The following is a 26,515-nucleotide window of genomic DNA, read 5'->3' on the forward strand; positions in this document are numbered from 1 at the left end:
TTTTTTCACAATGCTAGATCTTTTGAGACTTAACTTCAGTATGGCATGAAAAAATGGCAAATATGCAACAGTAAGTATTTAGATTGTTAAAAAATATATTTCTTAAAATCATCTGTTTCATATTTATTTTATAACATTAAACACAATTTTTTCCAATATAAACAAATAATTACAGACTGGTCAGTGCTGGCTGATAAAAAAGACTGGATTAAAGTGTTTAGCCAATGACCATTAAATGGCACTAGCACTTTTTGCTGTTAATCCAGGCATCATTAGAAATATTCATACCAGTTGTAAATAATGTCAAAATTTATCTTTAAAAAAACAGAAGCTTGCTACAAGAAAAACATTTATAAGAATCAATTAATAGTACTTCATTTTCATATGACAATTAACAGTTCATTATATGCCTAAGTTATGTTCTAAAATTAATCATTTATTTTCTTGTTCATTTTATTCCTTTTTTTTTTTTTTTAGGTTTACAAAGCCTGTCAAGTAATTTTTAAGTTAGCAATTTCATATGAAAATGTAGTTTCAATTGATACCTTTCTCACAAGATATCTTTTCTTGACTAGCACTGTCCTCTACTGGCAACATTTTCAACATACCCCACTAGCCTTTCATCTCCTGCTCCTGCATGTCCACATGCAAATGAAATGATCATGCCTCACCAACAGTAGCATGATGCCACTCCTATCATAACCAGTGCTCTCTTCATATTCACATTCATTAACCATTTCGAGATTGGCCAGAAGGCCTCAGCCATATATCATTGGAAGTGGGAAGACTGAGTGGGAAATGTGTGAAGAGATGAGTATCTAACAGAAATACAGTTTACATTTAGGAAAATGCTTCCTAACTTTTGAGGCAATATCTTACCTCCTCTGACAAAACAGTTAGAAATCAACACTGAAGTAGTGGAAAGCTGATAAAAAGGAAAAAAAAATCCCTTTTTAAGAAGCACCCAAAGACCAAGAAACTTGGAACCAAAAGAGGAGACATCACATCTTAGCTGGAAACCACACCATATCTATTCCAGGTACATTAATTCCTCTTTATTGACAGAATTGAGAACATAAAAGGTAGAAATACATGAATGAATCCTATAATGTGTATGACTGATGAATGGAACTTCTGGGTAACAAGTGGCTACGGCACAACAGATCATTGTGGTAGTTTGACCTCATCTAACATCAGGTGGTATCTGGTATGGTATCTTGAATCTGTAGTAAATAGTGGAAAGTGGTAAGGGCTCTTACACTCCACTAGAAGAAGGGGGCACAACTAGTTTAAGAAATTGGATGACTGCATCACAGGAGACGGTGCAACAGGTGACCACAATCCTCTATTTTGAAAAGCAGAGCTACCATGTCAATGAATCAATCAAAATCTGGATGCCTCTGGAATTGTACATCACGTCTATGGTAGGAAGAGTCTCAGGGCAACAGAAATAGGCAAAAATATTTGTCTGCTTTACTTATGTTAATTCATGAGCATATGGTCTGAGACAGAACATACTTATGAAACAAAAAATCACTAGAGAACAACTAGCAGTTTTATAATACATCCCATCTCTCTGGTGTCCATAAACCAAACCCCTGATATAATTGTTTCAACACAGACACATGACCAACACCTGGACACATCTGGAATTGTACATCAGGTCCTTGATAGGAAAGAGCTACAAAGTAATGGATATTGAGAATCATTGCAAGATACACACTACAGATGCTAAAAAAAAGTAGTACAACTCGTTAAGCACCACTTGACACAGAGAGGGATCCACAATACACAACCAAAAAGGTTCCTGAAAAAATAAGAAAGTGGAAACAAAGCAATCTTTCACAATACCACAATGTGAAATTTAATGAAATAATAAAGAAAAGATACATCACAAGTATAATGAAAAGCATCAACAAATCTGTAAGTAAAAACCAGCATGTTTATACAGTATTACTGCCAATCAATAAATGATAAATGCAAAGCAGATGTGAAGAGGGATTTAGTTATGACAGGAGTTGCATTATGCTCCTATTGGTTCAGAGCTGCTCTATGAACATTTCCATGTGAATATACAGAAGCAGGAAGGCTAGCGATATGCATTGAAAATTTTATCAAATAAAAGACTGTTTGTCAAAAAACTGTTTTGTGTAAAGAGATAAGATATCACATCAGACTTTTCAATAAATGTTCTACAGTAAATGTTTCACAAGTAACTGTTTGTGTTTTGTTATTAGGACTTATGTTGCTTTCTAAATGCTAAACTTATTTATTGAAAACTACTTGATATTTTACATTCCACTGCTTATGGTTGTAAGAATAATATATCACAGGTTTTGTGCTGAGTTCTTAAAATCAGTCAGACAAAACTATGTAGCCCATGTAAACTTCATTCTGTGATCATATGCAATTTTATTGCAGAATTTCTTTAAATAAATCCATTACAAAAAAAAAATTTTAAAAATCCATTTTTAAAGCAAATTACATTTGAAGTGCGGGTGAATAAATTTAGACATACCTAGTAAAAACATCAAATTCAAAATTGGATATGAAGTCATTACAAGTTAAGTCTATAGTAGATTTCAGAGCCATAGCTTCCAATCCAGAGCTGATTGAATGAACATGATGAAGAGATTGTCTAAAAATCTTCCATGGAACAATTGTTCTGCAAAATTTATTGCTATTAATACAAAATGTACAAAAGTATCACCAGCAAGTTAATTTTAAGAAAACTATAAAAGAAAACAGATGGAAAAATGTACATAACCCTTTTGTGCACTATTAATATTTAATATTATTTTTTGTACACAATGTACAAGAAGGAAAATAACTACAATAAACATTTCCTTAAAAAATATTTTCTAATGTGTTTCAGACCAAGCATAATTTTCTTGTTTATAGGAGCTTAGAAATATTAACAGTACAGCAGAAGATGGCTTCGGTCATTCAACTTGTTTTTAAATAATAAAGTCAATAAGCTAATTATTATTAGGATTTATCACAACAAAAGCAGCTAGATTTACAGTTGAAAATAATTCTATAGTGATATTAACAACTACTGAGCATGAATTTTAATAATTCAGTTAGTCCAAATGAAAAGTTAATCATATTAAATGATTTGCCAAAGTGACTACATCTAATTATTTCTAGAAATAACAAGTTGCCTACAGTTAAATCAATCAGGTGCAAAGCACAATAAAAAAAACCTCTAACAAATATAAGCTGCAATGTACAGGAAGGTTACATCAAAATGGAAAACAAATATCAAGTATGATTCACTCATATTAACTTTTTAATGTACTCACTGATTTTTTTAACATTGCCACAGCTCAATAATTAAAAATTGAAAGAAATTTAATTTGAAAATAACGTGTCTGAATAAGGAGTTGTTTGAAACTGCATATACACACCTACACACACATTTATTAGTACTGCAAAAATTACATTTTAAACAAGATTTTACTGAGGATTTGAGTAATATCCTTAATTCAACATCCATATGTATGACACGTAACCTTGAAATAAGCATCTTTATATTCACATTTGCATAGTATTTATCACTATTTTATAAAAATGGCAAAAGATGTAACATTTTCTTTATAATAAAATATTTGATTACAGTACAAAGTTCAACCTTCTCCATAACATTTAACACTTCTCACTTCTTATCTTCCAAAATCAACAACATACAAAATAACCTTAAGCTACATGTTGTGTGTTGTTTACTCATAAACATGTATAAAATTAATATTTATCACAAAAAATCATACATTCCAGGTGTTTTTTTAGGTCAGGCCAAAAACATTTTGGGCATTTCTTGCTAAAGTTTTCAAAAAGGTCAAACAATGAGTTGTAGAGTCACGTTGTAAGTTTATTTACATATAATACTAAGTGTGGTAAAGGTTAGCCCCAACTAAATTAAAGCAAAAAAAAAACACATACACAAGTTACTTTATCTCTTTATTAAGTGTAGGTGTACTTAATAAAGGCTTAACTAATGCAAGATCTAAGACAAGTAGACTTATAAATTTTAACATCTACAATTACAATTATTTTATATCATTCTAGAAATCCTAGATTTAAAGAAGTACTATTTTAATAAAGAGAGTAATTTGATTGCAAACATTTTGCAGGTCTCTGCTAGTAGCTATTAATTCTTAAAACATCAATTTTCTCTGAGATCCACACTTGCTTCTTCAACATTAAATAGTTATTAATTTCTGAAAAAAAGGGGATTTAAGTATTTTAGTTCCCTAGATTGCTGCCTGCTTATACAATGTTAAAAAAACTTATTAGTTTCAGAAAAAATTAAATTGTGGGGGCTCCAAAATCTCTGGACACCTCAACTAAATCTGCATTACCTCATACAAAACAAATAATACAGGTATGCAATTTTAAATTAGAAATAAAGGACAATGAAGAAGAAAAAACATTAAATGTACATTTTAATAGACAGATAGTTGGCAGTATGTGCTACAAGCCAACATTTTAATAGACAGATAGTTGGCAGTATGTGCTACAAGCCAACATTTTAATAGACAGATAGTTGGCAGTATGTGCTACAAGCCAACATTTTAATAGACAGATAGTTGGCAGTATGTGCTACAAGCCGATTCCCTCCTCTTCAGTCAGCAGCAGAAAATTCTCCAAGTTTATCAAACAAGAAACATGATGGCAGTATTTGAATAACTAAGATAGTTGGAGTAATCAAATGTAGCAAATAATTAGAAACTCTAATTTCAATTATTTAACAAACTGATCATTGGAATAATTGAAAACAGTAATAACTAGAAACACTAACTTCAATTAGTTAATTAATTTTGATATTAATCAATTAGTTTGTGAGACACTAATTAATGTAACCTTTCCTCATATATAATTAATTATATCAATTCATTTTCCCAGCTGTATACAAATCACACAAAATTATAATAAAAATACCTTCAATATTGTAAATAATTCCACTAATTATTGTTGCCATGGGTAAAAACAAATTAATTCAATATGATACAATAAGTACACTCTATAATTGGTGAATGATGCATAAACAATTTGGTAATTTTAAGGCAAAAAGATGGAATTTTAATTATAGGAGGAATATAAAAAAACAAGCAAAGTATTTTTAAAACTTGGAGAAAATAAATATAATAATGCTTTATAAAAAATGATGTAAAAACTACACAGAACCATATTGTAAAAAATAAAATTTGTTATATATATATACATACACACACAGTTTTCATACACTTCACAAACCTTAAAATATAATCATGCTTTATACATACATATATATATATGCTTAGTGTGAAGAGCTGATCCATTATCTCTTCAATTTCTATTTTTTCATTACTTCTGTAGTCATATACCTGTTATGACACTATGTACAATATTCTTATTGATTGTGTAAGATTTTCATAGGAACTCCCCATGTTTAAGGTTGATATTTTCCTAATCTGAAAATGCATGTCCAATAGCTAACCATATGCACAGAAAAGCTATCTTCCTTGCACATCTACCTTATAAATTTGCATGCCAACAGTCTTGAGGTAACTCTCACCTAATTTCAAGTTTTAACATGAACTGTGCAAGTGCATGGTGACATCCTCATGCAACATAAGCCTTCCACAAATAAGAAGGTACACAGCCTCTGTGCAAAGGAAATCCACCTATGCATTTGCACTTGAGATAACTTGATTATCTGATGGATATAAAAAAATATGCACAGGAAATGAATAGGATTAAGAAAATTTTACTTCTGCAGTGATAACTCACCACTTAGCACAAAAAAGCTAGAATCCCACAATGACTTGGTGAAGTGTTCAATTCAACATTGTATACAGATAAGCTCCCTTCACAAAGTACCTGAAAGAAAGCTCATGAAGTGTGACAACTGATGGCAAGAGCTCCATAGGGACACTCCTGTGGAAGACTGCATCTCTTATTGAGTAGGGTATACTTTTCTTTCAGAATGTGTGTTTGGGATGAGAACATGGCCATTTGAGCACTTGTACTTAAGTAGTTAATAAACCAATATACTTACAATGTTTGGGATCTGTTCAGACCATACCTTATATGCTCACTACAACTCTACTGAACAGACTGGCTGCAGAAAAAGAGCATATTAGTTTCATATCATATTTCTGTATGTTGTATGCTAGCTTCTAAACAACTGAACAGACTCTGGCTGCAAGAAAAAGAGCATTTGAGTTATGTATTACGGTTTCTGTATTCTCACCTCAATTCTAATGAACACATTGTGGCTACATGCAGAAGAGCACATTAGTTTTGTATTATTTTTTCCATCCATCTGTTCTCATCTGGACTGAACAGGTCTTGATTGCACAAGTAAGGCACAAGAGATATGTGTCATGGTTTATAAGGATTACCTGTATTACACACACAGTATCACAACTGCCCCTACTTTCACTGTGTTAAAGTTCAACCAGTGAGGATACTCCATGATCCATCAACCCAGAAGCTAGGAATTGATAAGTAGCAAAGGTCTTCTATGTTTCACTCAATGAAAGGAGAAAAAATTCACATTTTGGAAATCTGGAGAAGTTCTCACATCCACCACCCAGAAAAGTTTTTTTATTGAAGATGGTGCAGTAGGTAACTGTGAATCCCTAAACTTAAAAGTCAGCAAGCAAGTGCAAGTCAAAGAAGTTGACAGATAGTACTGACTCTTTTCCATGATTGTCCATAGTATATGTACAGTATAGATCAGACAATGAAAAAGTAAATATTTTTATCACAAGGATACCTCAAGTGATCTGGCAAAACACCCTACCTCAATTGTAAGCACTGGTAGACCTGGAACAGAGGGTATGAGTACTTTCCATGCAGAATATAAGTATAACATGGGAGAAAACATCAGCCACCTGACAGGGTTTCATGAATAGAAAAGGAGTTTTGAAAAATAAATTGTACATATCTTTCTCAAAGAGTTTTGGAAGCCAAAAACCCTCAGGAGACAAAACAACTAACTGGTGTGAATAAGGAGAGATAAATCTGTACAAAATTGTCCATGTGCCCACCTGGAGAATCCTGTCCTTGGGCCAGCAAAGATGACAAGCAAGAGAATGAGAAAAATGACAAACCAAATGTCAAGAAAAGTAAAATAACCTGGGAACATTCACATCCAGAGACAAACATACCAATCAGTAATGAAAGAAGGATAAAGTTGGAAGACTGGGGCAGACAATGGTGAGAACCCAGAAAGGGATATGTCTGTGACAATAAATACTGAATGAACCAAACAAGACACAGGTACCAATTCAAAGCTGCATGAACAAAGAAGTGAGAGAATGAAGAAAGGTAAACAGAAAATAAAGTATGTTTATCTTCTGAGTGGTCAAAACCTGAAAAAGGAAAGATCTGTGGTAGAAGAGGGTGTAAGAAGCATCCATAACATAGATGACCAAAAGAAAGTAATCACAGGTGAAGAGAAACAAAGAAGTCTAAAGAGAAAAAGAGAAGTTCTAGGCTACAATGAGATACACACGAGAACATACAAAACCCCACTAAGGTCTCAGTGAGAAATGGAATATGGGTGTATAGATTAAAGGAGGATTAAAAAGAAAAACAGAGTAAAGAAAACTGAGCAAGAAACATCTTATTGTATCAACAAAGGGAAAAGATGCCATAGACAAATTTAACCAACATTCAGACCAACTAATAGTCAGGTGAAAAAAGCAAAAGATGGTTCACTGCAAGCAGCCAAGAGTAAAGAAGTGGTGGATAGAACACTGTCTAAAGACACACCTCTTTCATTAACAGACAAACACAGTGAAAGGGGAACAGGAATATGATAAAAAAGGATTTCATACAAATTGAAAGTCTAACCCAATAGGTAATAGCTCAGGCAAATCCCATGTGTGAAGATGGAGGGAAGAGATTCTTCAATGAAAAAGGAATGGGAAAGAGTGAAATAAGAGAGAGGAGAGTCTGAATTCTATGTGAAATATGGTTGAGCTGGCCAAAGAAGTGGTAATAATAAAACCCAACAAAGAGAGTCTCATGTTGAGGCAAGGATTCAAGGAAAGAAACTAGGAGAAGAAAAAGAATATAAAACGAGGTGAGACCAGGCCTTGCTGAGAGCATCAACAACAAGAGTTGAAGGATGACAAAGAGTGGACCAGAAGAGAGGAAGGTGGAGTTGAAAAGGGTGGCAAAAGCATCTATGAGAGATATGCCCAACTAAGATAAAACCCAACTAAAAATCTATGGATATAGAGAACACTCTGTTTGTAGAATGCTGACTGGCCAGTTTGAGAGTTAGTAAAGAAATATCAGAAATAGTATAGGCACAGTCCAGTCACCATAACAATTCCTCAAAGACAGAAGAGGGTCACAAAGGAGGGCCATGAAACCCAAGAAAGGAATATGTGGATCCACACGGTCTTCATATACCAAAGAAGAAAGGGCCTCAAAAAGTGAAAGGAGCCTGTACTTGATAAACACAAGGGGTGAGGAAAATGACCAGAAGTACCCAAAATTTAGCGGACATGAGAAAATACTTAGATCTCATGACAAACCTCATCCCCAACTAAAAACTCTCCTATGTACAAAAAGAAAATAATTCAAAAATGGGCTAACAGAAGTCAATCATTCAAAAAAAGCAATACCATCCCTGAGATTAAAATATACCAAGTGAAGGATGAATGAACATACAAAATATATGAAAAATGGATCAAGAGTGTTGTAAATGTAATACCATGTTCAACTGCATATAAGAAAAAAGAACATAGGTAAGAGTTGGAGTGAGAAGAAAAGAAAATTTGAAGAAAAGCAAGGAGAGAGAAACCAAGATGGAAAATTGAAAAATAACTATTGGGAAAAATATATCTCAGAATGGCTAGTATGAATACTAACACTTTCATTGGTAAGGAGAGAACAATGTTTCAACCTTCCTAGATCATCTTCAGGTTGAGGTTAAGGTTAAAATGTTGTTCTCCCCTTATCAATAAAAGTGTTAATACCCATACCAGCCATTCTGAAATAAGTTTTTATTTCAAGTTGGTTTCTTGTCATCAAGAACAAGTATTCAAAGAAACAGTTTAACAGTAGAAAAGACAGGAACCAGCAGAGTCATAAGTGACATGATAGTCACTGACATGATGAGAGGTGAGCTAGGAGTTGAGGGAGGACAAGAGAAACAAGACCAAGAGCCTGGAATGGGAAAGCTTGGGGTAGACTGATAAAGATAGGGAACAGGGGTAGAGGGCAAGGTCAAATAAAAAAAATCCTGGGAAGATAATTGGTATTTAAGTCATACAATGTCAGTCTAGGTCTCCAGAAAAAATCAACACCAGTGAAGACATCAAAGGGAAAAAGAAAGTCTAACAAAAACCACAAACACAAGAAACATTACAATACTGAGGAATATAACTTGACCCAACAAGTCCCAATATCAAGTGAGCAAAGTAAGAAGAGATAGAGTAGATGTGTAATGGGCTAAGCTGACAAAAGAAGAGGGAATATACTTCTACAAAAAACCCATATGAAGCACAATGAACTGCCTCACACAAAAGGTAAAATGTTAAATATACATGACATTTCAGTTTACGTTTAATGCAAGTGTTACATTTAGTTATTTTTGGAAGTGATAATTTATTAGAGATTTGTTTAGATAAATTTTTATGAATCATACATTGTGTAGTTCACTAGTTATGAATTGGTGGTTGTTATATATATGCATCATGTTACTAGAACCTCCAGAGTCTTTCCCATTCTTTTAATTGAATACTATTTCATCATTATATCTAGTAGTGTATGGAACATTCTAGACCTTGTCAAAGTATAAATACCTGTCAAAATGTAGTTTGAATGTTAGATCTAAATTGCATGATTGTGGGTTTAGTCATAAATGAGTATAGTAGCAATTTTTAAAGTGAAATTATCACAAAATGTATTGTAATAAGAGTAGAGAAGAGTAATTTGTCTTGTCAGTCGTGTTTTAAATAAATTAAACTAGCCTTGTTAACTCTGATAAAAAAAGAGACTTATTTAAAGCTCTAGACACAACTGTGCTATCTTACAGTTGTAGTGATAATTTTAAAGTAAAATTATCACAGACTGTATTGTATTAACAGAGCAGAAAGAATAATTCATTTTGTCAAATTGTGTTCTAAAGTAACTGAGCCAGTCTCTGTGGACTTTGACAAAAAGAAAGACATATAACTATGATAATCAACAGTGTAATATACATTTGCATACATGTTTGACTTATTTTAATATATTATTTTAAGTAGATTGTGTGTTGTTTGTTCAATTTTAAAGTTCATCACAAAATGTTACAGACATCTACTGTAAAGAATCTGGCCATACATCAAATCTGAAATAAAGGTAAAAGAGAGTATACAGGAAGGGAGTTGGGGTGAAAAAGAACACACTAAAACACAAAAATGAGGAATTCAAGAACAACAAAAGAGAAGGTAAGGGCATCTGATTTCCAAACCAGCCAAATATAAACCAGGGACAATAAATTGAGAAAAAAAAGAAATTCTAAAAATCAGTAAAAAAAAAAAAAGAGTCACAAATATGAGAAGAATATGATTCTTGTGTGTGAGAGTGCAGCTATTAGAGAAAAGAAGCAGTATAAATTCTAATAACAAGTAAAGGCAGAAGATAAGATAAACCCAAAGAATGATGGATCTTGTAATAAAAAAAACAAAAATATTAAAAGACACACACACACAGTAAGGAAAGGAACATACCTGCCAATAAAATCCATAAAAAGACTGGAAGGTGAAAATCATATCTTGAAGAGTAAAGAAGGCATTACCTAAAGCTCAGGTTATATTCCTAATCCAACAGATCATTTCTAATAAAGGAAAGGGAGAAATTTGGCCAATAGGACAGGAGTAAGAGACTCAGTAAGCACATGGTAATCCAAAACACAATGAAAAATTACTGCAACATCCCTGTTAATTAATGAGCCTACAAAAGCCATAGTAGAAATAAGGTCTTTCTGTGTATAATATCACTCATACAGAACTAAGTATAAGTCATTGTTATCTGAGAATTCACAATAAAAAACATTAAAGCTTTTGAACAGATATTTTAAACAAGCATTCAGTACACTACTTATGAGAAGAATGAAGTTATTACAAGTGCAAGTGCATCTGGAGTTTGTGTCACATGACAACATCATAATGCACCAGTGCAGTTCATGATACAAATTAGGTGAGAATTTCCTCAAAACTATTGGCATGCAAATCTCTTAGCCAAATGTAAGAAAAGCCTTTTCTTTGCATAGATGTAATTTATCCATTCAGAATTTTACTTTAAGAAACAGACGTTTTCTGTACTATAGACAATTACAAAATAAACTGCTTTAATAAATGATTAATAGAGATTATTCTTCTGTAACTTTTCAGGATCTTAATGACCAAGTGAATCCTGAATCATGAGAATAATAACATAAATATGATTGAGTCCCAACACAGAAAACTGTTTTTGTAAACCCAACTACAGATCTATACAGTACTGCAGGACAATTTTAATAAACTATTCTACAGCAAAGCATCTAGTGGTGCTTATGTACTACTCTGATACTTTAACTTCCCAATTATTTCCATTATATAACCTTATATATATACACACACACACACAAATAATTCTCATTTTGTTTTCAAAATTAAACAAGCCATCTTTTAATTCCTTTCTCAGTTTGTCCATTCCAGAATGAATCAACTTTATTACCATTTTAGTAACACCATTTCTACCCAGCCTTTTAACAGTAATCTACACTTTTAAGAAATCTTGAAGGCTATTTCACATAATAAGTACCACTATTATAATCAACAAACAATGTGAATATATGAGTTCCTTGCAAACTGTGATATTTGTTCAGCTGATTTGAAAACAAGGAATTTGGGTAACTTTCAATATCTTAGGAAATAAAGAGTAAAATGTTGTTGCAAAAAGTTCCATAATATATGAGAAAAAACAATAATTTGGTTCACCATATACATTTCATTACACTCATTAAACATAACTTTTATTCTCCTGAAGAAGAGTAGTCAACTATTCAAAGCACTTGAGTTTTGGATCTTGTTTGAAAATACCCACCCCCTATTAAAACAAAAAAATGTCAAAAGTATATCAAACCCACTGTTTATTTTTCATGAATTTCCCTCAAATACCAGTAAGATGTTGGTTTCCACCACTACTAATGATACTCATTCCTTAGTCATCCTGTTATTATAACAGAACTGTTTTTACTGAAACACAACCTGTCTTTTCTAAATCTTAGAATTTAGGCTTCTAATTCTTATATTTACAATGCAACACAAAGTCAGACATTTTCTACTGATCCCCAAAAAAACCCTTGTAAAATTCAGTAAAATTACCTTTATTTCCTATTCTTCTTTACTTAACATGTGTTAAACTATCTTCATAATACAATCCTACTATCCAGAAAATAATCTGAGGATGGAATCAATTCTAGTAAACCAATATTCTTTCTTAGATAAGATCAACAACATTAAATGGTCAATACATATGCCATGCATTAAGATTACCAGTAACTACCAATGTCAATGTGTTAAAGTATGTAAAATTAACTAACTAGTACCTAAAGAATAAGTGAACAGAAAAAGTAAAAGTTTAAATCAGTTATATATATTATTTAACAATATCTACAGCATTTAATGAAATTACCATAGGTTTAGCTTTTTGAATACTGATATAGAGTGCATTTGGATTACTTTTTTTTAGCTTTGCAGAAAGAATTGTGTGTTGAATTTCTTGATGTTAAGAATGAACATTTGTTGCCTACATTGCAATATATATGGCTTTTCGTTACTATTTCTAGGAACTTTACATTTGTCTCCCTTGTTTTATTAGTAAGGAATTTGTCTATGAAATTTGTATGCGATAACAGTTAAGAATAGTAAAAGATTAGATTATTTAGTTTATGAAGTGTGATAAATGTTAAGAATGTACTATTTTAAGCAAGAGAAAATCCTTAATAGCTATAGCTGTAGTTAGATCTCAGATCAGTCAAACGATGCAGCTATGAGCTAAAACTTTGTACTTGAAAAACAAATCTCAGAGCCATTCTATGAGCTGCTATGTCACAGTTAGAAATACTAGAATAAGCTATAATTTAAAAAAGGTAAGAATGGTGCAAAAAGCCTGAACATAGAACATGTTTCCTGAAAGTAAAGCTAAAGTTCATATGAGGAAAATTAATAAATCTGAATGTTAAAGAAACAGATTAGATACAAAAATAAGAAAAACAATACACAATGTACAAATTAAAGTTATGTTTATAGAGGCAAAATAGAGAAATGAACAGTTTATTAACAGAAAAATGAGGAAAATCCAGGCCACAAAATATATCTATCAGTTACTGATAACTTGTATCAAATAAATTTGGTTCTTTGGTAAATGAATAGGGAGAGGTAAGAAATTATATTTTTAAAGAATGGGAGGGGAAGTTAATTATTAAGTACACTGAAAGGTTTGCATATGATACAGTATAAATAAATGAAAACTCAAATTAAAAACTAGGAACAGGAGTCCTAAGATGTTGTTGAAAAGATACAGTTTCATGATTCAAACACAAAAATATCTCATTTGTCTTGAACATGTGGAGTTAAGAATGTTCCCGACACTCCTAAGAGTTTTTAATAGCGTGCTACTTTGGAGAAGTTTCTGAAAGCTCTTTGTCATGGTAGGTGTGGGAAAGAAATTTTGAGCCAACTACACAAGTAAGTTGGAATATTATGGTGAAAGATATAAATATCTGTGGACTAGATTTAAATAACTGTTTGCTAATTAGAGGCTGTATTCTTACTTGAAGAATTTTATATTTACGTGTGTGTGTGTGTGTGTGTGTGTGTGTGTGTGTTAAATTAAAAAAAAGGATAATAAACAATGTACAGGTAATTTATTCAATTACTTGATTACATATAAGAAGAAATTAGATCAACTAATGTTTCTAAATATTTCAACAACTGATTAATCAAACTTCTGATCATTACAACTGGTACAAAAATAATCAACTAACTGGAATTAATGTTTCCAGTTATTAATAGTTTTGATTCTTACAACTATCCAAGTAATAACAAAACTACCACTTAACTTCCCTATTATGGCAAAGCCACTATAGCTATGTGCCACTGTCACAGCTGTTTAAAGAAAAGGCAAATGGGCTAGCAGCACCTGCTATCAACTTTTCTATTTTCTGAACTACTAAATAGAAGGAAAGCACTGAAAACTTGTTAATGTTTTTTTTTTTAACTGTTAACTTGAGTAAAGACAGCTGCATAACAGCATCCTATTACCAACCTTTTTTTAGTGGAGGTGTTGCTGTACTATGACTAGAGAAAAAATGGGTATTTTCACAGCAAAGCCATTTCAGGATCTCTTCTGTTTTTGCCAAAAGAGATTAGAACCTTTGGTTTTTACATTATAAATCTGCAGACTCCCACAACAGAACCCAGAGGGAAAGCAACTAGTTAACAGTATCTGCTGCAAGATATAATTTGCTGTACTAACTGATTAATTCAGCATGATCCATTAATGAGGCCACTTAGTAATTGATCAGGAAATGTTGCAGAAATTCTAATGGTGTTGGTATCTCTCATGGCATTTTTGGCTTTATTGATTAAAATGCCAACTATTTCATAATTTTTCCCAATGACAAAAATTTTGAAAAAAAAATAATGATACTATTAACTTGGTTTAAAGATGGAAAGTGTATTTCATTAATGAAAATGTAAAAATGACACACTTGGAAATAGAATTTTCATAAGTTCTCGTTTCTTGTTTCAGAAGAAAAAAGATGCAATAGAAAAAAAAATTGAAGGGGGGACTGCTGATGAAAGTTTGAAGCCTTTAGCCAAATAATCAGCAATGATTCTGTAATGTACAAAGTAAAGAAATTTATCTATAACTTTTCAATTTAAGAGTACAAAGAACCTTGTCATGACCTTAATGAGGCCTCAAGATAAAGGACCAAATACTACACTCATAGTATTAAAAATGTTTCTAAATAGTATGTGTGAAGTATTTGATCCTTTACATGAAAAAAAAGGTATTAAGAAAACTTACTACAATAACAAACACTTGTTAAAAATTTGAACTATAAACAGAAGCTTAAAATTTTGAGTTATAAGCTTACAGAACAGTTTGATCAATGATGATGGTTTATATGTTCATAACTTGGATTTTTTGTAAATATGTCTCAGATTAGTTTTGCTATATTGATATGAAAGACAGCAATTATTTTGGTTCATAAAAGAGAGGGAGTAATTTTTAAAAAAACAAGTAACACTTTTTTCTAACTCTGAAAAATTATTTCATTATCAATTAATTAGCAACATACTGTAGTAATAAGAGAATACCAAAGCATTTAAAAAAAATCAAATTAGAAAAACCTACAAAAATTATGATTCTAACTTAACAAGAAAAAATGGGAATTACTCAAATTTTCTTCAGTTTTTAACAGCATTTCAACTTAAAAAGTCATATTTAAAGCATCAGCAGTAATGCATACCTCCTGTTCAATGCCTATCATTGTACTTAAACAGTTCAACTTTATGTATGACACATAAAACTATTCATAAAAGGTTAACATGTATAATAAAATATCTTCTAAGTAAATCTTTTATTTTCTCCTTCAACACACTTAAATCAACTATCAAAAGTCCAGAACTAACATTATTAACTTACTATACCAAAAACTTAAAATAAATACATGATGTATAGTTTGCTAACAGTATTATTAGTACTACACTGTTCATTCTTTAAAAAACAGTAACACGAACAAATCAGAAAAATAACAATATATTTTTCAAAAAAATACTTAAGTATCAGTTAATTTTTCTTGTAACACTTTTGTAAAAATTGATAATGTGAATCATTGATTTTTCTAGAGGTAACCCATAAAAATATTACTAACCCTATTCCTTAAAAAAGGGAAAGTCGAATCCAAAACTTACCTTTCTCCAAAGCAGTTTTTCCAAAATTCCGCAGCATCACTTTTTGTTATTCTAAAGGTATCACCTGCAAAGTTTCCGTTTGGATAAATTGCTTTCAACTCCGACAGCATGTGACTAAAAACCAAACTCAACTTTGTCAAATTTCTTCTGTAGTGAGAAGATTCATCAAACATTCTTTCTTTCCCTTCTTTAAATAACTTAATTGCTTGTTTACACTTACGATTCAAATTTTCAATAAAAATCCTGAAATATTCATTGTCATTTAACACATGCATTCGATCTTCATGTTTTCCATAAATAAGTCGTAAATGTTGGTATGTGTCAGGAACAATGTCTAAAATAAAAGGGGGGCTGTTTTTTAAGTTCATCTTCGGATGCTGACACAATTTAACAACTTTATCCATCAACTTCCACGTTTTTTCTACAGTTCTTCTATCTATTACAAATTTTGGTGATGCCATAGCTTCTGAAAATGCACCATGAATTCGACTAAATAGCGAAGAAATGTTTAGTGTCTGTAAGTTCCTCGCTCTGTTACTCACCGCCATTTTACTAGTCGGATACCAACAAGCTGCATAGTAACTCGTGTGGGAGGTGACAGGAAACCCATCAGTCCTAAGGTAAAAAATTGTGAATGATTTCCGGCATTTGAATGTTACCTCTGAAAGTTTTTAAAATGTAATTATATGCGTTTAGTAGTAACATTTAACAGACAAAATAATTTTAGTAACACGTTTAAAAAATATTAAATACAAGTATTACTAGTATTTCGCTAGCACTTGACTTTTCGTAGCTCTACTGGACGAGTGATAGAAGTATTCTTTGTTAGTACTAACGTAAACTATCAGTCTTTTTAAGTTGACAATACACTATAAAAGTTAAACCTAAGGTATTGTGAGCATTGGATCTATACTCAAATATATAAATTTGAAGTATTGCATTTAATACTATTATTGTCCATACATTTGAATATTAGGCCTAGTGTTAAGTTTACCTAGCTTCTATAGTCCAAATATGAATCATTGAATGTATGCTATGCTGATCAAGAGAACTAACTTGAATTTTGGAATAAATTTATTTAAATGGCAGAAGTATTTCGAATTAGTTAACTTGAAATCGGAACATATTAGTTATCATTAAAATGTTGTACCAATGCAGTGTGACAATGAAATTTAATTTAATGTATATGTAAAAATGGCTGGTAGGGGTTGAGAAAATTTTATGTAGAAGAGCAAACAACGTTTCAACCTTCTTCGGTCATCTTCAGGTTCATCACAGATTTAATTTAATGATTAAATCCTGTGACTGAGTCAGTGAGTATGACTTAAGATAAAATAGTGATGTATCATTTTTATTGCCAGTTAATTATATTAGAACTATCAACAATTTGAAAAATACTTAAAATGGCCCAATCGTATGAGATTGTTAGTTATAATTATATGCTACATTAAATCACCTCACACTAATACAGAGTGATTCTTATTACAAACTTTAAGGCTTCTTGTTTCCAGTACAATGAAGTTTAAATATATGAATACAAAGTCTTAACGAAGATGATTAATTTGAATAAGTTCCAAGTGTAATTGGATAGGCTACAAATAATAAGGCAAGCTCATGAGAAATGCAATATACACTATTAAAGAAATTTGGGAAAGTGAAACAAATTGGTTTAATATTTCACACTAAATTGTTTTTGACAGAATGTGAACTTGAGTAATATTCCAGTTATTGCTGATATTCTGGTTAATATGTAATCTCTAAATTATATATATACATATAGCGTACATTGTATGATGGTCTGTTCTAAAGACAAAATTGTCTAGTTACTTATTCAGTATGTGTGAAATAGGTTTGATGTGAGAGTACCACAGGAATACTACACTTTATAGGTGAACCTTGTCTTTTTGAGTTCTTTGGGGTGAAATGTTTCAGATATTCTCGAAAGCTTCACAAAGTCTATCTGCACTAACCATCCGTAGTTTTGAACTGGTAAATAAGAGGGGAGATAGCTAGTCAACACCCATAAGTGGAACAGAGAGATTTTAATTATGATCTTGTTTTGTTTTTTAAGTTTTTTGAAACAGATATTTGGATACCATACAATGTTTATTCTCTAATGGTTAGACATGATCAAAGTATAAATATATTTTCTTTACATACATATCCAATCAAATAATCACTTTTAAGGTTCTACTAGCAGCATCTCTGTGTTTTTGTGTAACTTAATCCAAATATAATAGTGCTCCGACATTTAATTTTAGTTGTATTTTAATTTCTTGTATTATTAATTGTGTCAGTTTTTCTTTCTTATGGATCTTTGGAATTTTATGTACATGCAGTATATATTACATTCTGAAATCTGTTTTTCAGTCAATGTTCGTTTGTGTTTCATCCTTCAATTGTCATATTTTAATCACATTAGAATTTTAGGAAAACTTTTAATATTGGTTCGTGGTTTAGTTATGATTTTAGTATTTATATTTAATTTGTGTTTTTGTTGTTTTTTTCAGACACTTTTCCAGTCCTCACTATTTTGTACCCAGAAGGATTGCCCTGCTTCAGTTATAGCTTTGATGCAAGGAAATTGAAAAACAATATCAAATAAATTTCACAATTGTAAAAATATTACACAACAAAAGCTAAAACAAAGGCAACTATTCTCTCAGGAGCTGCTTCAGAAACTTTTATGTATGTTAGATAGTAAGTGGATACCTCTTTAAAACAAAAAAAAAACACTAGGGGTCTCAAAGTGCAAATCATAATTTTGCAACAATGAGAAGTGAACCAATGGAACTTCTTAACTCCCAGTACGACATGCTAACAACTAATCCAGGCTATTAGATTGAAATGATTAACTCTCTTTCCAGTTTAGTCATTATTTTTTTATTACGTTGTCTCAAAATGTTTTCCATTTCTGGAAATTTGAGTCCCTATTATCCATTAGTTATCCATGGTGTTTTATTTTATTCTTTAGTGTTTTTAAACCGTATTAGTATTTAAACTTTAATAGCAACCATCTTTATTACTGAGAGCCAGAATTTTGTGCTTATCATTTGTTTTTGGTTTAATTTCTTAGCTTGAGCTTGAGTTACAGCACGAGAGAAACACTTCTGGATCTTTCTCAACAAAAACATTATCTTTAGATGAATTAGTGATCAGCTCACTAACCATTTTGGATTCAGCAACAACTTTTCCCCTTGCAAAATCATTTCCCAACAATAATAATATATCCTTAAGTGATAGAGTATGTCTTTCTCCAACCACAACTAGTCCTGAAACTAAGACTGATGTTAAATAAATGTTACGAAGAGGGACATTAACAAAGCCAACCGAAATATCCTGAGTAATAACAGACTCACCAGTGGCATAATTTGAATCTAAAGGCAATATACCTTTTAATAACAATGACTGAGTCATTGTTGTGTCACTTAGAATACATATGGGTATGGTATGAGCAGTGTAATTTGTCAAAAAGACAGAACCAACATACAAAAGATCTAAATTCCTCCCCAACTACATTAGGCTTTATATCAGTGGCCAAATCAACAACATCAGGTGATCTGATGAAACTACGTCCATATGTGGACACAAACGCACTGGGTGTTGCCTCCTTTTATTTTTTCTTCATCAGACACCAACAATTGGACATAACATGACCAGGTTTTTCCAGAAATAGCAGACAGGCTTTGATAGTTTTGAAAAGTTTTATCATGGTTGTCAGAAGGTTTTGAACTAGTAGAGCTGGATTTTGTAGAAGAATCATCAACTTTAGTGAATTGAACAGGTACAAGTTTTTGCTTAGATTTCAAGAATATCGTTTTAAAAGAAGTGGTTTTATATGTTAAAGTGTAATCATTGAAAATAGCAGCTGTTTCCAGTAGTGTTTCAACATTCTATTCTTCTAAGCTTTGAGGTCGTTACTTGCACAAGTTTTAAATTCTTCAATTAAAATAATTGTGTTAGTTTGTCAAAAATGTTGCCAATGTACACAGAATTACACAATCGATCAAAATAGACGTCTTTATTGTGGGCAAATTTCATATAGGTTTGGCTATCTTGCTAGCAATAACCTTGAAACTTTTGGCATTAAGCCTATTGACTAACTCGTATGCTTTGAGAATAGCTGCTTTAACTTTATCATAATGCATATAATCTTCCAAATAGAGAGAAGTGTAAGCTTCTTGAGCTGTTCTAGTTAAAACACTAATAAAAATGACTATTTTTCAGTGGGCTATTCCATAGTTTGAGAAACTTTAAAAAATGTCGGAAACATTTATCATTTTCATTAAATGATGTTACTCTGAGGTATCGTTTTGATTCAAAGTTGTCATTTTGCCTTGATTGACTGTGTTTAGTCTAAATTTTCATTTCTTTTACCCTAATTTCTTTCTCGCTTTATTACAAGCTTCGAGACGTTTACCTCAGTTTCGATACGGTATTGCTCTTTCTCTTTTTCTGATTTTATATCAGGCCATCTCATAAGTAATATCCGAAAATATAATACAGAAAGTGCATCATCATTTCTGTCTTTGTAGAAGGCTTTAATGACTAAAATATTTAGTAGGACGTGTATAAAAATGTTTATTATACAAATAAAAGAAACTAACTCAACTCCACTTTTTCAGATCATTAATCAAATAAACCCTTATGTTTGTTTTGTTTTTGAATTTCGCGCAAAGATACTCAAGGGCTATCTGCGCTAGCAGTCCTTAATTTAGCAGTGTAAGACTTTAGGGAAGGTAGCTAGTCATCACCACCCACTGCCAACTTTTGGGCTACTCTTTTACCAACGAATAGTGGGATTGACCGTCACATTATACCGCCCCCACGGCTGAAAGGGCGAGCATGTTTGGAGCGATTGGGATTTGAACCCGCGACCCTCATATTACAAGTCAAAAGCCTTAACACATTTGGCCATGCCAGGCCTAAACCTTTATGAAGATGAATGTGTCTGAAAAGCACTTTAGACATACAGGGTGTTTGGAAAGTCACTGTGCAGTTTTGTAATCAGCATTCATTCAGTCTATTTCAAGCCAGCAACTGATTGCAGTGTTTAGACACAAAATAAGAAGGATTCAAGCCTGTATTGATGCCAACAGGGGTCACTTTCAACATTGTTTGTAATTGTCATTCATATTTACCTCCTGTATTCTATATTGAAACATGTCTGTTAATACATAAGTGCACAGTGACTTTCCGTACACCCTGTATAATGCTTTATGAGTTTAAAAAGAGTTTAGCAGAAACTACATGAAACATTTGAGGTGTTCATGGTGCGGAGCCTTTCAATGAAAGGAAATGTCGAAAGTGGTTTCAGAAGTTCAGATCAGGTGACTACAGCTTAAGTGATGCGCAGCATTCAGGTTGTCCTGTTGAGTTTAATAATGACTTGCTGCTGGCTGCACTAGATGAAGATTGTGCTGTAACAGTTGAAGAACTAGCACAGAAGCTTAATTCAACCCATTCAACAGTTCACCGTCATCTGCAACAGCTTAGAAAGGTGTCAAAACTTGGAAAATGGGTCACATTTGCACTTCTCTTTACTCTCGTGACAGGTTATTGACTGGAGATGATAAATGGATATTTTATAGAAATGTTAAGAGCCGCAGGCAATGGCTCATGCAGATACAGTGGCTAAAGCACAGTCCAAAATGAATCTCCACTCTAGGAAAGTCTCGTTAAGCGTTTGGCAGGATGTTGTTGAAATAATCCACTTTGAGTTGCTGCTACTCAGTGTAATGATTCCATCAGACTTTTATTGTCAACAGTCAGAGCATTTGAATGTTGCAGTGAAAGAAAAGGCCTGATTTGGTCAATTGCAAAAGTGTTTTGTTACACCAGCATAATGCACAGCCCCATACAGCAAGGATAACATCTGTAAAGACTGAAGAGCTAGACAGGAAAAAACTTCCATATTCTCCAGACCTTGCTCTTTTTTGATTATCATCTATTCCGAAGTTTGCAGAATTATCTTGATGGAAAAGAGCTTGGAACACATGAAGATATCAAAACCACTGGACAAGAGGGAAGGCAGCTAGTCATCACCACCACTGCCAACTCTTGGTCTTCTCTTTTACCAACGATTGACCGTCACATTATAACGCCTCCACGGCTGAAAAGGCAAGCATATTTGGTGCGACCCTCGGATTACGAGTCGAATGCCTTAACACGCTTGCCCATGCCGGGCTCTAGTAAGTATTTAAGAGTGGTTTAATCACAAATTTCTTACATAGAACCAAAAGGAAAAATTTTGATTCATTCTGAAAAGGGTACAACTTGAAGACAGGACATTGCAGCATAAATAATAACAAGACTGAGTGAGTGGCTATAGCATATAATTTAGAATACCATTAGATTTAGAATGAGTTCAAGCGATTTTGCCTTTCATATTTGCCCAATCTTTAAAATTGTGTCCTAAGTATCTACACAATCGAAGTTGGCAGAGGTTATGTTTTCATCTCTATTCGCATGTGCTTGTCAGAAAGATTTCTCGATAACGACTGAATGGATTTCATCGAAAGTTGGTATACATTTGAACTACGATCCAACTCTCTTTGTTAACCTGAAGACGACCTAAGAAGATCGAAACGTTGTTCTCTACTGTATTTTGATTACAGGTTTAATACCCTTACCAACCGTCTTTAGGATACATTTTTACTTCAAGTGAGTTTTTCGTCATCATGAATTACTACTCCACTGTATTTACAAAGAAGGGAAAGTTCAGGGAATTGCAGCGCAGGAGTTAATTTGATGTTGATGGTTTAAAAACACTAAAACAGGAATGATGATTCATTGACTTATATTCGCAGGTTTCTATTTCAGCCTCTAACAGTAAAATAAGCATGGAAAATAGGTGTAACAAGATTAGAAGAAACTCTCAGGACATTTACTTTGGAACTTCCATGCTGAAAAGGACATACAGTACTATTAATTTTGTTTCTTCTTGCTTCTACACCATCTTCGAGCAAAAAAAAAATATAGAAAATAAACACTAGAGTCCGGGTTTCGATACCGGTAATGGCAGACCACTAGACTATTTTGTGCTTAACTTCAAACGACAACAAAAACTACTTGCCTACAATTTAGTGAATCAAGTATACTGTTACTGTAAAGAAAATAACAAATAGAATGTAAAGCCATAATTGACGAAACATGATAACTGTAAGTTTCATAAATACGTTTATTAGGACTTTGTAAACCTGACGATGACCGAAGAAGGTCGAAACGTTGTTCACTCTTCTATGTAAAATATTTTCTCAACCCAAACGAGCCGTTTTTACATATAAATTTCTCAACAAGTGGGTTTCTCGACATCACTGATCACCAGTAGCTTGTACGTCATCTTATACGATATGGTAATGTGTGCGTAATTTTCAACTTGTGTCGGGGTACTTTCGGTTAGACACAGTTCAAAGGTCAACGAAACCAAAAGTGAATAAATATATGTATAGTGTTACGAGTTGTTGTTTTTTTAATTTTGCACAAAGCTACTCGAGGGCTATTTGTGCTAACCGCCCCTAATTTAACAGTGTAAGGTTAGAGGGAAGGCAGCTCAGTTCGTCCTTGATATCATGTAATATTTATATAATCTCTTGAAACGTCGGTGAGTGACTATCATTACCGATTTAATAGTCACTATTTTTGTTCTTTCTCACTGATTCAATATTGCGCAATATCTCATCTGCCTAAAACAAAGAGCACTTCCAGAACTTTTCAACTATTAGCACTTGCATGTGTTTTACTTGTTGTTTATCACATGGTCACGTTCTTTCGCAGTTCTTAAAATCCGTCTTTACAAAAATTTCGATGGATATTTTTATTGTTATTATAGCTGCTCATGGTATCACTATATTTAGAGCCCCCTAGTAGCATATCAGTATGTTTGCGGAATCATACCGCTTGAAAATGGGTATTGATACCTGTGATGGATAGAGCATAGATAACTCAATGTGTAGCTTCGCACCTAATAAGAAAGGAGCAAAAAGTAGTGAAAATAGATTTATTTAAGAAGATATTCAAAACATACGTGAAATAAATGTACAATAGTAAATTCGTTACATCTCCCTCATTAGAAAATTAAAAAGTGATGTAAGACAATTTTTTAACTAAGGTATTTTATATATATAATATAGACATGGATAATGTATTAAATATGATACACTGTCAAAGAATTACATAACTTCACAAATTATGACAATGTATAATGCAATCAATACAAAATACCTTGTGATCATAAAATTACGTAGCATGTGAAAGTGCATCAGCACAAATGTTATTAACCCCTTTGACATGGATTGTCTTCAAATAATATTGCTCCCAGTGGTGCAGCATTATGTTTGCGGAATCATACAGCTAAGAACTCGGTTTCGATACTCGTGATGGGGAGAGTATAGATACCCCATTGTATTACCTTGTGCTTAATTACAAACAAATCAAATCATATTCTTGTGATGTTAAACTCCAATGTAACATAAGACTTTGTAAATGATAAAAATACATATATCTTGAAATGTTCTAAAGCTCACACCAAATTCAGTCTTTCTTTTACCATAGTTGAAAAACTATTTTGGTGACAATTAAACTTTTCAGAAAAAGAGCAGACAGGGTGTTCCTTACCTTCGTCGTCTGATGGTAACAGAATGCCACCAGTATCACAATCACTGGCATCATCAGCTAATGCGAAAGGCTTATCAAAGTCAGATACCATCAATAGGGGTAAGTGCATCTAAATCATGAACAACAATTTTGATTTTATTTGGAACTTTTGGAAATATACATTAATATGCAATCAATAAACTAGCAAGTGATTTTTCTCTTCAGGAAACAAGTGATCGAGATTTGAATCAAGATTCGCCAGAATGTCCGAATTACTCTGTTTGATGTTTAGTTCACCTTCAGTATTTTCAAATTTACATTTGCATGAGTCGAAAAGACTCTCATTAGTAAAAGGAGAGCACTCAATGACTAAAATGTTTTGAGATGTATCTCGAATGTGATAATACTGATCACCATACTGATATGACACAGCTGGGTAGTCTTTTGACGATCAGGTGTTTTTACAATATAGTCTGTGTCACTGACTTTCCGAACAACCATATGGGGACCATGGTACCTAGTCTTTAATGGATGTTCCATTGTGGGTAACAATACTAAGACCATGTCACCAGAATAGAATATAACTCTTCAGTCTTGTGGTCATAAACATTTTTTCATTCTCGCCGTGGGATGACTTCATATTTTCTCTACCCAATTCATAAGCATCTACAGTCTGGACTGAAACTTGAAATGTAATCCAGTACGTGCATTTTTTTTCAGGGTCATCTCCCAACCATTGTTTCTTCAGTAACTTCAAAGGATTTTTTTTTTTTTTTTGCTGAAATGTTTTTAATGGAGATAACTTCAAGGAATCGAATGGATGCACGCGTGATAGTCAACAAATACTGGTTCCCTGATAGGCTTTTTAGTACAATGCACAATGCAAGTAATAATCACACAACAAAATTGTTCTTCAAAATCTGAAATAGGTTTCAAAGGAGCAACAGGAATTTTCTGGTTAAGTTTTATGACCAATTGGCGTGTATGACAAGTATGACAAAACTGAGAAGTTTTGGCTAAAAGAAATGTCTCATAATTTTGTCACATATCTTGTTAACCTCGCATGGGCAACTCTCAATATTTCAGAATAATATGCTTTTGGAATAACGATTTAATAAATTACAGCCAAGTCATCTGAAGCTGGTACATCTGGTGGTCTCCATTTCCTCACAAGCACACTATTTAAAAAAAATAACCATTTGGATTATTCTTTAGTTCATCTTTTGGGAGTGCATATTTAAATAGTGAAGAGATCTGTTGATCCTTTTCCTGTTCAATAATCAGTTTACTTCTCACAAACTGAACTTCACCAGCTTATCCAGATCCCTCCTATTCATCATTGTCACTCACCAATGAACTGTCTGTAGGATAATTATTCACAAGATTCTTGTCAGATCCAAAAATGTCTGAGACAAGTCTATAATATCATCCTCTGAATATGAGCCCATCATTTGTTTTTATAATAATTTATTAACCTGATTTTGAGTCACTCGACCCAGCGACTCTCAAATTACAAGTCGAGCTCCCTAACCACGAACAGAAAACTATCACAACCCATGTATAATATCCATCAAAGCTACTTAACCCAAGAAAGACTGAATCGTTTTTGTCCAGCCATCTACCCTTGTTGACCTAACTTATCTATTGAATGCCGACATTAATGTCAGGTGTTCTACCACTAAAAGCTCAAATATTTTTTTCTATCTTTCTTACAAACGTTCAGTATTTTATCTTTCCAGCAAATATCCGATATTTGTTGGAAGCAGCTACTAAATCAACATTTCACACTGTCCAGGACTGCAGTCCCCCCTAGTTCGTGAAGATGGTAACGTATTCCAAACAAGCTGCTAACCACATGCAAACTAATGGCTGTGTGCTTGTTTTTATTTCTTTGACTTTAGAGCCGAACTTTCCCACCATTGACTACCATTGAAGTTCAACAAGTCCAGCGAATTGGTGCTACC

The 26,515-nt window shown here is 32.7% G+C and overlaps 2 protein-coding genes across 7 annotated transcripts in view; one reads left to right on the forward strand and one right to left on the reverse strand.

Moving 5' to 3' along the window:
• LOC143240257 (E3 ubiquitin-protein ligase CBL-like) overlaps positions 1 to 16,508 on the reverse strand; it is a 76,938-nt gene extending 60,430 nt beyond the window's left edge. For 3 of the 6 annotated variants that reach the window (XR_013021685.1, XM_076482414.1, XM_076482412.1), the window contains exons 1-2: positions 15,957 to 16,504; positions 2,519 to 2,680 (exon numbers count right to left, since the gene is read on the reverse strand). Coding sequence is in view for 5 of the 6 variants with exons in the window: in XM_076482414.1 (XP_076338529.1) it covers positions 2,519 to 2,680; positions 15,957 to 16,504 (710 nt within the window). In the remaining variant the exon portion in view is untranslated. Of the gene's footprint in view, positions 1 to 2,518; positions 2,681 to 15,956 lie in introns of all 6 variants that reach the window. The other 3 variants (XM_076482415.1, XM_076482413.1, XM_076482416.1) reach the window with 2 other exon arrangements.
• The window catches only part of LOC143240256 (uncharacterized), a 127,408-nt gene continuing 117,329 nt past the window's right edge, over positions 16,437 to 26,515 (forward strand). Inside the window, exons 1-3 of the mRNA XM_076482408.1 lie at positions 16,437 to 16,576; positions 18,467 to 19,740; positions 24,546 to 24,671. The gene's annotated coding sequence lies outside the window, so the exon portion shown is untranslated. The remainder of the gene's footprint in view (positions 16,577 to 18,466; positions 19,741 to 24,545; positions 24,672 to 26,515) is intronic.

This window comes from Tachypleus tridentatus, chromosome 13 (assembly GCF_004210375.1).
Source record: "Tachypleus tridentatus isolate NWPU-2018 chromosome 13, ASM421037v1, whole genome shotgun sequence".
NCBI lineage: Eukaryota > Metazoa > Arthropoda > Merostomata > Xiphosura > Limulidae > Tachypleus > Tachypleus tridentatus.